This window comes from Cavia porcellus, unplaced genomic scaffold (genome assembly GCF_034190915.1).
Source record: "Cavia porcellus strain 051 isolate PalLab524CR breed Dunkin Hartley unplaced genomic scaffold, mCavPor4.1 scaffold_5, whole genome shotgun sequence".
Taxonomy (NCBI): domain Eukaryota; kingdom Metazoa; phylum Chordata; class Mammalia; order Rodentia; family Caviidae; genus Cavia; species Cavia porcellus.
In genome coordinates this window covers 44,874,631-44,886,833 of record NW_026947488.1, presented here as the reverse complement: position 1 = coordinate 44,886,833, position 12,203 = coordinate 44,874,631, and the positions used below count along the sequence as shown (strand labels likewise).

Genomic DNA, 12,203 nt, shown 5'->3' with positions numbered 1-12,203 from the left:
CTCATGTAACAAATGAGAAAACTGAGGCACAGAGTAGTTAACAAAGTTTTCAAACTCACAGTCTTTTGAATGACAGAGTCAAAAAACAAGGCTAGACAGACAGAATGGAGAATGCCTTCCACTTCCCTGTATGTGTCAAAAAGCCTCAGTATGTAGCAGCACTTGGACTTCCCACTGGAAGTTAAATTTGTCATTATTAAGGAATTTCCAGGATTCCTTTTTCATATGTGTTATGGCTTGTGTCTAAATATCCCCCAAAGCATTCATTGGTGGGGGTTTTCAGAGGTATCTGAATCTAGGGTGTGTTGTGTTGAAATTAAGAGTGTGTGTTACTAAGTCCACTGATTAATTTGGCACAGTTCTAGGTGTGAATAGTTGGATGACCAACCCAGATGTAGGTGGCACCTGAATGTAAAATGGACAGAAAAGAGGCAGATGGGCCGCTTTGCTGCCTTCTCCTGCTGTGAGCTGTTTCTCCTCTGTGATGCCCTTGCCATGATGCCATCCTGCCTTGGAACCAGACAAGTGTGGACTGAAACCTCCACAAACTGGGAGCTAAACAAACCTTTCCTCCCTTAACTTGTGGGTGTTGAGTATTTTTGTCTCAGCAATGGGAAAAAGAAACTAAGACAATACGTCTGATTTTAAATTTCTAAGGTTCTAGAAGCCTCATTGATAACCTGTAAGTGTAGTACTGAAGGAATAGATGATTTTACAAAATAGAAAGCAAGACAAAACAAACAACTCAATAATACAATACTCTCCAATGGCAGACTGAGTCGTATTAGTCACGTGTTCAACACCATGACAGAATCTGACGCAACTCAAAGGAGGGAAGATTGAGTTTTGGCTCACAGTTTTCAGAGATTTCAATCCCCATCACCAGCTGCAGTGCTCTTAGGTGTGTAACTGATAGAATCACCATGGCGGGAGAGGAGTGGAGGAGGACAGCTGCCCACCTCATGATTGTCAGGAAGCAGGGAGAGCAGGGAAAGCCAGAAAGAGGAGAAATGGCCAGAGAGGAGCACAAACCCTTCCAGGATACACAATCAGTGAACTGCTCCCCCTGACCAGCGCCTGACAGCGTGTTCAGGTATAAACTCATCAGTGGCCTAGTCGCTTTCCCACAACCTCATCTCTGAACATACGAGCTTTTGGAGAGGCATTTTTGATACGGAGCTTAAAAATCACCACTTGCCTCCTTTTAACAAAACAGCCCTCATTATGCTTCTATAACTTGAAAATGTGGCAGTAAAAATTATCAAGAAGCACAGACCTCTCCTGAGAGTTGAAGGAAAATGTAATATATTTCACACTCTCTTTTGGGCTTTAAGCGTGAAGAAGCCTGTGAAGCCTAATTGCCCATGGTTACCCCTCAGGCCATTGGGATTTGGCGCTGGCAGAGAATTGGTAATGGCTACACGTGCAAATTTTTCTAGCAGTTAAGTAGTCGTGTGTGTCAAAGAAGGTGGGAGGAGATGGGGATATTTTGAAAATGGAGATTTTACTTATGCATTAAGTTTTTAAAGTTTGACAGTTACTGACAAAATGAAGAAGAGGTTAAGTATTTTTCAATTGATTTTTAAAATACTCTTACAAGTTTTATACACTTTTACTTCCAGTAAGGATGACTGTACAATGATAAACTTGACTTGCTACCTTCCGTTCTTAAAAGAAAACGTGTGCCATTAGACCATGTATCTTTCCTATGTTAGTTGACCATATGGATTATTTTATATTTTTAATGGACTACCTAAAGTATCACTTCAGGAGAAGACTTGAATAGATGCTGATCTATTTTTTATTCTTCCTAGTGAATTATTTGTATTATTTTTATATGAATTTCACTTAAATAAAAGGAGTCCATTTCTTTCATATCAAGAGTTAATAAAAGACTTTCATATACTTAGTCTTTTGTATGAATGAGAATTAAAGTTGCATTTGCATAACTACAATACAGAGTAAGAATATTGTAATACGTGTAAGAGTAAAATTAATATACAAACTTTGGAATCTGACTAATATCTAAGAAGTGTATAATTCAATATATTTTATTTCATACAAGCAAAATTTGTACTTTATACTAATAGCTTTTGTTTAAAAATCATATTGAAGACTGAGGATTAAACCTGACATTTAATTCTTTTTTAAAAAAATCATTTAGCTGCTTATTCTTTCCATTAGTCTCTAATATCTTCAGTTAAGTGTTCATATTACAAAAACACATGCAGTAATTGAGTCTTTGTTTTGTAGGTATGGAAAAGTCTTTACTTTCTTCATGGCAAATTACCTAGAGATGAGAATCATGAATGAACTTTAATAAGAGCAAAGCTCAACTCTTTGCAATACACAAGCAATGTAGTCATGAATCCTAATAATTGCAAGAAAATGAGTTTATTTAGTCTCTGCTTGGTAACTCTTTTTTTTTAAAAAAATGTTTTTTCTTAATTTTTAACTTTAATGAGAATAGAGATAATCTAGGACTAAGCTTCAAAAGTGGAGTTAAATTGTAACTGCCAGGATTCTTAGTTGGTGTGATTTATTCCAATGGCAGAGACATGTCTAGAATGTTCTCTGTCAAAAGCAAGCTATGAGTGACAGCTTAGCAAAAAATACAAAACTGCAAGTTCACCTTACCCCGTAGTTTTTTCTGAGCTATGCAGTCTTTAGAAAAATTGAATATCCTACAGAATTGTGCAGATAGCTTGTTTTCTTTTTGAAAAGTTCACAGCATTTATATTAACCACAAGGACAGTGAAAGGTGTTGGATTCTGCTAGTAATCTGAGAAAAACTGCTTCTCGCGGATTTATCAGAAAGTTCAGTCCATGAAAATGGTGCAGATAGAATGTGCTTGGTACAACAAATATTAGGGAAAGGGTAATTTGCAGGTAAATTATTTGTATGCTTTTATGTCGTTGCCATTTTAAGTGTGTGTGTGTGTGTGTGTGTGTGTGTGTGTGTGTGTGTGTTTGGAATACAGATAGTCACTCATTTGTTTTTCTGGAATGCAGTCACTCATTCTCTTAAATATTCTTTTTTTTTTTTTTTTTTTTTGTACTGGAGATCGAACTCGCGACCTCACACTTGCCAAGCAGGTGCTTATGTCGCTGAACTAAATCCCCAGCTCTCCACCCCGCCACACACTCATTCTCTTAAACCTGAGAGTTCTGCACTCCAAAAATAATGAATTTCTAGACATCTGTATTTGTGCAATTCTTTCAATTAATAAAGTTCTCCAAAAACCCATTGCCTTTGCACCTTTTCTTTCCAAACAATTCCTTTTGTGGGGGTTTAAGAGATGGATAGCTTTCTCAGTATTCCCCTCATATTTCAATATGCCCAAAGATAGGCCACCTTCAAAACATGAAAAGCTGTAGTATAGATGGAAACGAAAGTAAAATGTTTTTGCAAAGGAGAAGTCTAACATAACGCAGTTTGTTGTTGATAAAACTAAAAAAGTGAAGAAAACTTCTAAGTTAAACATAAAGTGATCAGTGGTAGAAAAGAAAGTAAGATATAGTTCAAAGCCCTGTGCTGCGGGACCAAAAGCAAACACTAGGAAAGAACTGCCTGTTTAATACTATAATTATTTCTCTGCTTAGTAAGCTACAACATACATGATTTAAAAATGTGTTTCTCCTAAGCAAACATTTCTCAAATCTGTTCCTCCAGCTAATGCCCAATAATTCTTTTTACAACTTTATGTTGCCAATTTTAACCATCCCAAATGTAAAAACATATAGAACAATTTCTCAAATATTTATCCTAAAATTCAATCATCCCCTTCTTTTAACCAGTCTGCTTTGCCCAACCAGTCCCAGACATGACCTCAAAACAGTTCATTCTACATTTCTAATTGCATAAAGGCCAAGAATTTTTAATTAACATAAACAATGATTAACGGGAAAAGTTTTCAAAGATTCTCCCAAAAGTTGATCATCTTATAAATTCTTGTTTATTGTATCTAACTGTAGCATTTTTAGGGTAGTAAGAATCCCAAAAGCTTTTTTCCAGAATAATTTTCTACTCTGGGAACCTCCTCTGGCTGGTCCTTATTTCCCTGTGGTTTCTGTATCTCAATATAATTCAAGTGGACCTCTGATCACCATACCTCCTCCCTGCAATTCTGAGAGGCAGAACATTTATCCGATTAGCTGTTTAGTAAGGTAGCAAAAACATTTTGAACAGATGTGAGAATTCGTAGGTAGTATAGACCAAAAAGAAAACACTTGGTACAGCAAGTGCCAGAGTGTAATTCCTATGACCTTCACTAAAAGAAAAAATATCAAAAAACATAGAACCAGTTCACTCCCAGGTAGTTCCCTTTTGATGTTGCACAAGTAAAGATACTGCCAGACTCTATAATCATTGATTTAAAGCTTATCATCTCTAATTACAAGTTATCTGCTGACTGCTCTTTCTTCCCAGTATGTTTGGTGAACGTAGTTTCTAATGCTGCCTCAGTTGTGTTCAAAAGCTGTGATGCAATTCATCATTTCACACAACTCCTAGTGTCATGTTTATTTAGCCTTTACAAAATGTCTATTCTTTAATCTTTCACTAATGTTAGAAAGATTTAAAAATGTCATTTTTTTTTCCACTGTTGTTTATTTCATAAAATTTTTACTCCGTATTTTTTTTTCTGGGTCTTGAAATTGAGGCTTTGGTGGTAGCTGTTGATCTTTCAAGAGATCTAGTGTACTTCACAAGCGCTTGTCAGTGGAGCTGAGGCTTTGGTTATATTGGGTTAAGCTTTGAAGTGGGGTTTTCTCTCTTCATAACTCACCTGACAATGTTCCTCTTCATGCAGCCAAACAGAAGAGGAAGTTTTATTAACTAAAGAGAAACCTAATGGTTCCAAATAAAGTAACTCAGCTGGAAAAGTTTTGTTTGTTTTCTTTCTTGGCTTTTTAAAAATTCTGCTCTTTCTTTGCAATGATGGTGTATAAAAACCTCAGAAGGGAGGTCAGAATAACGAGCCTCAGTAATCAAGTCCTGTTGGCCCAGCTTTTAACTAAATAAATAAGAATGCAAGTGTATTCCTTGTTCAAAAGCTGGCAGCAAATTCGCTAAGTGATTGATTTGATGCTGATTTTCTGCATGGACTGAGAAGTCCTTCAGGGCCTGTCCTACGGGAGGAAAATGATCCCAGCCAAGTTGACTAAGCCCTATTTTAGGTTTTATTTTGAGTTCTGAATGTTTGGAAACTTCCCTTTCCCAGAAAGTCTGTATCTCCAAGGGATTCTTACTTTTGATGCTCCAAAGAACATCAAAAGGCTGGCTTTGAAATGACAAAAGAAGTTCCCTGTGCCCAAATCCCATAGGTTCTGAGGAGAGAATTAAAGTTAATGTCCTCATGGCAGGTGCTGTCATTTTGGTCACTGCCATGGCCCATCTCTTTATGTCTGTCCAAATGCTGAAGAAGGGCCACACTGGCAGCTTTGGCTCTTTCCACCCAGCCCTACATGGCATTACGTGGTCAACTCTCCATGACTGTAATATCTGAGATAATAAACTTAAAACTTTTTATTTCAGCTCAATGTTTTGAAGACTGCAGTCCATATTGGGGTGGAGCTACAGATTTTAGACCTCTGTCTGGCTAGTGGTGGAGGGAGTGTGTGGCATAGCAAATTCGTTTACCACATAGCCTGCCTGGAAGCAAAAATGCATCAATAAAAGAAAGATCCAGCGCCCAGTGTCTCCTTCAAGAGCATGTCAGTGACCAGAAGACCTCCCATCCGGCCTGCCTCTTAAAAAGCTCCCTGCCCTGAGTGCCACGCTGGGGATGAAGGCTTTTAAATATGGACCTCTGGGGATCCTTTAAAAGCAAAACTGAAGTAGACACAATGGTTTTTGATTCCACAAAAAATACTTTCTTTGTCGTAATTTATCCATACATCTAGGAAGGAAAGGGAGATTTTCATTTCAATATGTAATGCATGGGATGATCAGAGGAAATCAGTGGAGCATTAAGGCACATAAAAACGTGCGACCAAATAACAGCACAACAGAAACGCACTTTCCTGAAGTGCATAGGTCTCGGGCCAGAAATTCTTTCCCCACAATACTTGGACAGCTTGCTTTCCCTCTCAAAGCCACCACAGGGTAGAGGACTTCAGCCCACACCATCTTCTATTAGGAATAAAAGGCAACTTCGTTTCTCAGTCATTCTGACTTTAGTTCATTTGAAGTTATGCTGCTGTGTTGAAGTCTTTAGTTATAAACTAATTCTTTCAATATTTGTTATTCAGGACCCCAAATTACGTGAGCTTCTGGATGTGGGGAATATCGGACGTCTGGAACATCGCATGGTCACAGTGGTGTACGGGCCTGACCTAGTGAACATCTCCCACCTGAACCTCGTGGCTTTCCAAGAAGAGGTGGCCAAGGTATGGCAGATGGAAATGCTCAGTCCCAGCTCCGTTCTTTTAACACTGTCCTAACACCTCTGAAAGACTTCGAATGTGTGTCATGTTTAACTCGTGTCAAATTTCACCTAAAAATAACTCAGCTGCCAAGTAAAAGTGTAATTCAAACATTTCTGAATAATAGCATCTACTGGGAAGTAGGGAGGTTTTTCTTCCCCCATTAGGAATAAAGAATGTGATATGACTGTCTTGCAAAACACAATGTAGATAAAACCACACACCATCTCACCCCGACATATTATTCTGATTTGTTTCCTTTCTTAGCCTTAATCCTGTATCACTTCATCCTCATCTCCATTTCGACTCTCTTGTTCAGGGCATAAAAATGTCAGCACCTTTATAAATTCTTTCCCCCTGCATAGCACACAGCTCATCACTATTATATAGTAGTAATTTAATTAATATGTGAAAAATAAAAATAAAATCTTAAATAATAGTAAATTATATTTATTCAGTCATGAATCAGAAAGATGAATGAGACCTTCTTCCTTAAAAGATTGATATTCGCTGAGGATAGTGTGCTTTTCACATGCATACAGAATTAGCTAGAAAACAAGTACTCTACAGAAAACAAGAAGCAGTGAATTTTCAGAATGCCTGGACTGTGATTCTTTCTCTAGAATTGTCCAATTGTACTTTTTTTAAAAAACTGAAATAATATATTAATGGAGAACTTTCTCCATATTTTGCTGTGTGGAGTATTAGTGATGATTCTTCCCTTTCCTAAAATTTCCTCCAAGAGTTAGATTCTATATCCAAGAATGCTTTGCAGTCTGCATGTCTTATGCGTACCTTTGGAGCAGCTCATGCCATAGATTACAATGACAGGGTCACTCCAGGCCAGTGTGTTAAGATCTGAGATTTTCTCATCTGCAAAGGTCTAACAATCACATGAGTTGCATTGGATATGATAGCTTGACCTCTAATTCATTAGTGATTATTAGCAGTTTATTTACAATATTTATATAATACCTACTTCAGTATTTACAACAGAATGAGCAAATTGCCAACTAGTTTCAACAGTCTAAGATGTTTAGTAACTACTCTTCCCAACTGTGCAAAACCTTCAGCTACCTTCTCTCTTTAACGACCAAGTTACACATTGCTGTTATAGTATAATTATACTTTGAGAGATTCCAGATCCATGAAACTTCATGTGTGTGACAGCACATACTTGTCCTACAATAATTTATTCTTATGTCCCACTCTGTTCACCTGGTAGACTATGGATGGGTAGTTTAGTGGATGAAAGAATATAGAAAAATTAGTGCTAAAACAGTTATAAAATAATTGCTAAAACACTTGCAAAATACTTTTAAAAGTCCTCAGATACAATAATCATCCCTTTCAAAAATGACCAACTTGTGAAATTCAACAGATCTCAAGTTAAAACATTCAATAAATGACAGTGACTTTCAGTGAGGCTTTTCCTAAGAGTCAGTGTAGGTTTTATATTGCATCCCAATCTGCAAGTCTTAAATTGCATTCAATCTTTGTGCAGCTATGTTTAAAATATATTCCATTTTCTCTGCCTGCTAATTTTCTTTAGGGTTTTTTGCTTCCTGAGCCCTGTAATATTCCCCATCAGGACCACATCTATAAAGATTTTTCCAGCAGCTACTGATGTTCCCGGTATAATTGATGTTACGGAGCATATTTTGCCTTTCCTGCCTGTAATATTCTGTAGGGTATTTTCCCCTCACTGAAATTGCTCAGCCAGAAAGTTAAAATTTGCAAACACCATTTCATTCTTTAATTGTATCTTCTCTACTTCTAATTGTTAGTATTGTCTCAGAACATCAAACCTTTTATTTAATCTCTGAAACCAATGTGTAGGATATCTCGTATCTTACACCGAAGGAGAGACAGTTTCTCTCATTGTATAGGGTGCCCCACAAAAACCTGGGCTTCTTTGCCTGGTATCATTGAACTGAGATTATTTACAAATGGCTTCCAGCTTATTCATTCATTGATTCATTTGCTCAACAGACACTTGTTGGCCAGATGCCCTGTCTGTACCAGCCATGATTCCAGTGTTAAGAATGTGGAGGGAACAAAGCCACTCCCTTTGAGCCAGCAATTTAGAAGAACTAAACAGATAAAGCACAATTAAATTGTGAGCATACCACATCTCAAATGGAAGAATAAAGCAGGAGGATCGGGAGTGTGGTGGGGGAAGGAAATCACTTATGCAGTGGTCAGAGAAGGCGAAAATCTAGAGGAAGTCACTTAGTTACAACACCACCATTTCTAAGAGATCTCTTAGATGAGTTAGAAATTTAAAATAGACCTAGGACTTTCCTAAAGATGGCAAAATTATATTCTTTTTCATCCTTACTTAAATCACTTAAAATTGAATCTTCTTTTTTTTTTTTTTCTTTTTGAAGCAAAGCTTCACCCTATAGATAAGGCCTGGCTTGAATTCTTCATGTAGCCCAGGTTGGCCTTGTACTTGATATCCTCCTACCTTAGTCCCTGGAGTTCGAGGACCCCAGGTTTGTGCCACCATGCCCAGCTGAATTTTTAATTTATTTCTTATAACCAGTCACTCCTTTATGAGAAAGATGTAGGGGATAAACTGGTTTTCAGCTTCTCTCTCCGTGCTTGGACCAAGAATGTGTACCCTTTGCTATCAAGCAATAATTATTCTTTTGTTACAGTGCTTGACTTGCCTGTCCTTCTGAACCCCAGCACTCAGCCCCTGCTGCTGTCTCTAGGGTTTCCTTCCTGGACTGCATCTGAGAAACAGGTGTTGGTTTCAGGTTTGCTCATTGAGTCACGGTTCTCCGTGCACCCCAGCTCTCCTGAGAGCTGATGGGCACTTTGTGTTCATTACCACCGGGAACCCCAGACTGTTGCCCCTACCTGGGGTGTCCTAGCTCTCCCGGGCTACAAGGATTTCACCATCCTTCCCATTACTTTGCTGCCCTTGGTTCTCAGCAGTCCTCCACCTGTGGTAAGATTGAGATATCAACCAAGGACGTGAAATCAAAGGAAGACAGAAAAATAACCTCATGGAAAAATATGGAGGCTTCATAATCTGATCAGAGGAAAGAGAATGCAGATAAAACGTTAAAAAGACAAACTTTAGGGGACACACTGCAGTTACGAGACTGCTTCCCAGTTCCCCCCTTGGCTGGATTTTCCTCAAAACTCCGCACAATGCCATCTCCAGCCTCATTCTGAGCAGGAACTCTGCTCACCATGGTTACTTTGTTCTTTTTGTTTGGGGTTTTTTGTTGTTGTTGTTGTTTGTTTGGTTGGTTGGTTAGTTTCTAGTGTTTTGAGACAAAGTCTCCTTCTATGTAGCCCAGGGTGGAATTTAACTCCCTATGATCCTCCTGTTTCAGCATCCCTGCTGCTGGGATTATAGGTGTGCACCACCCACCGTGCCCAGCTAACGTGATTATTTTCATTTTGGTTCCAGCCCCTTCTGCTCCCCTGCAGACTCTGCCTGAATACACGTAAGCACAATCTCACATCTCCTGTCTGCAGCATCAGCCCAGCATGGACCCTGGCTCTGATTTCTCCCAGTGATCTGGAAAAGCTTTAGCTCTTCATATCTCAGTCCACTCTATCTTGAGATCTCCCCTCAATGGGGTGCTAATGCCTCCTCCATCACTTGGTCACGAATCAGCTGACAGGGATAGAATCAGGCACAGACAGGGCATCTTCTGATTCTCAAAGACAGGGTAATCTAGCTCGAGGGTTGTAGGCCTGAATCTCTACAGGACCTGAGCTGAATGTCCAGAGGTAACACAGACGGGATTGAGGGAATTGTGCAATGTCACTCAGGTCATTCTCAGCAATTCAGTTGCTGTCGATTGTTGCCATGGAGTAGTGGGTACAAAACTTCAATATGTATCAGCACCATGGGAGAAGCTTGTTAGAACAGATTTGTGTTGAGCTCAACCTCAGCCAGCAAGCCTGGGATGGAGCCTTACCATCTGCATCTCTAACTTGCTGGGCATGCTAGTGCTGCAGGTCTGGGCACTCAACTTTGAAGGGCTCTACCTTACAGAAATTTGGGCTCCATGCTACCAGAGTTTGGAGGATTTCTCCCAAATTGTTGAGGACAATGAAAAAAATGTTAAATATTTGCAATAGTTGTTTGTATACACCATTTGAGCCAGACAAACACAATTTTGAGCTAAGAAAGATTTGGAGACTTCCACTGGCCGCTGTTTGTCTAGATCCATATTCAAGAAGAAAATCATTGACCTAAATAAAATCTCAGGTCTGGACCACAATTGTGCATTATCAGTTTGCAGAGCAGCATCAGAATCCTCCAGCACATTTATAATGCTGCACCTTCAAACCATTCCTAGAGTCCTCTGGGCTCCTAGTAATATGGCTTTGAAAATGACGTTTTTCAAGAAACAATGCCTTCTGCCCCTTCAAGGCCTTTCTAGAAACTTTTCAAAGGCTTTATAATAGCAATTTACCTATGCTTTAGAATAGATCACCTTTTTTTATCAGAGCATTTTCAAGATAGAATAATGTAAAAGAAAATCATTTGAATGCCTCTCCTCTCCATTTTAAAGAATGTAGACAGAAAATAAAAGAGTAAGGGAGACAAGTCATGACTGAAGTAGGCCAAATTTAAAAGTCAGAGAGAGAGCAAACACTGCACAGTGTCCTACAGTCTCACCATTCAACATTCAGCCCATTCATTAAACAAATGCAAATTAAGCAATTGAGAAATTGTTGCTGAGCGAGACAAATGAGGTCTGTGTTCTTACTGCAGAGAATAAGGCTGCTCTAAATGAAGAGCTTCCTCCTGCAAAGCCACTGTTTTTGTTTTTGCTTTTGTTTTTGTTTTGAACAAGATCTCCTATTTGCCCTGCCACTGTTTTTGTTTTTATTTTTGTTTTTGTTTTGGACAAGATCTCCTAAATTGCCCTTGCTGGGGTGGAATTGGAATTCTCCTACCTCAGCTTCCCAGAGTGCTTGGAATACAGGTATGCATCACCACACCCAGTTGTTTTTATTTTTTAGAAAGAATCTTAGTGGAAGGAAGGAAGGAACTGCTGCTCATTATACAAACGCTGAGATTGGGGAGCCAAGAAAGGAGCACAGTAGAGGGAAAAGAATACTTAAGAAAGACCCCATAAATCAGGAACCCCAGCTGTGTCTTTCTGCAAAATGGGATGCCAGCCTTCAAACTCCTTCACAATGTGGATGCATTCTTCACCCATAAACTAAAGAGCTTGGGTTCATTACTCCTTGACTTATTCAACAAAACCTCATTAAATTCTTTACAGATCCCACGTAATGTTCCAGGTACTGGGGTTAAAGCAGTGAACAGGTAGATAAACTCTCCTTGTGTGCAGCAAGCACCCTAGTGAGGGAGAAACTACTGATAAATAAGCAAACTGCGTGATGTGCTAGGAATAGGCAAGCAGTCAACAAAAATGTCATGCAGGTAGGGAATGGTGGGGAAGGAGCCATTAAATAAGATGATCTCTAAAGGTAACAAGCAGACTTGAGACAGGTGAGGAAGTAAACCATTAGACTATCTGGAAAGAATATTCCATGTAAACTGAACAGCCAGTGCAAAGACCCTGGGTCAAGAGATTCTCTGAGTTATTGGAGTAACATAGAGAATGGAGGGAACAAAGGGGCTGATTTTTTTCTAGGGTGCTGTCCACAGCTAAGTAGATGAGTGAGTTAGATATCATTAGAGAATTTGGGGGCTGAGGTCAAGTAGGACCTGATACAACATGTAATCAATATTTCAAACTGCAGGGTGAGAGATGACAATGGAAACAAAC

The 12,203-nt window shown here is 38.9% G+C and overlaps 1 protein-coding gene across 3 annotated transcripts in view; it reads left to right on the top strand.

Moving 5' to 3' along the window:
• Plcb1 (phospholipase C beta 1) overlaps window positions 1-12,203 on the top strand; it is a 690,621-nt gene that overhangs the window by 451,887 nt on the left and 226,531 nt on the right. For all 3 annotated transcript variants that reach the window (XM_003476583.5, XM_063248714.1, XM_013159777.3), the window contains one exon: window positions 6,253-6,390. In XM_003476583.5, the coding sequence (XP_003476631.1) occupies window positions 6,253-6,390 (138 nt within the window). The remainder of the gene's footprint in view (window positions 1-6,252; window positions 6,391-12,203) is intronic.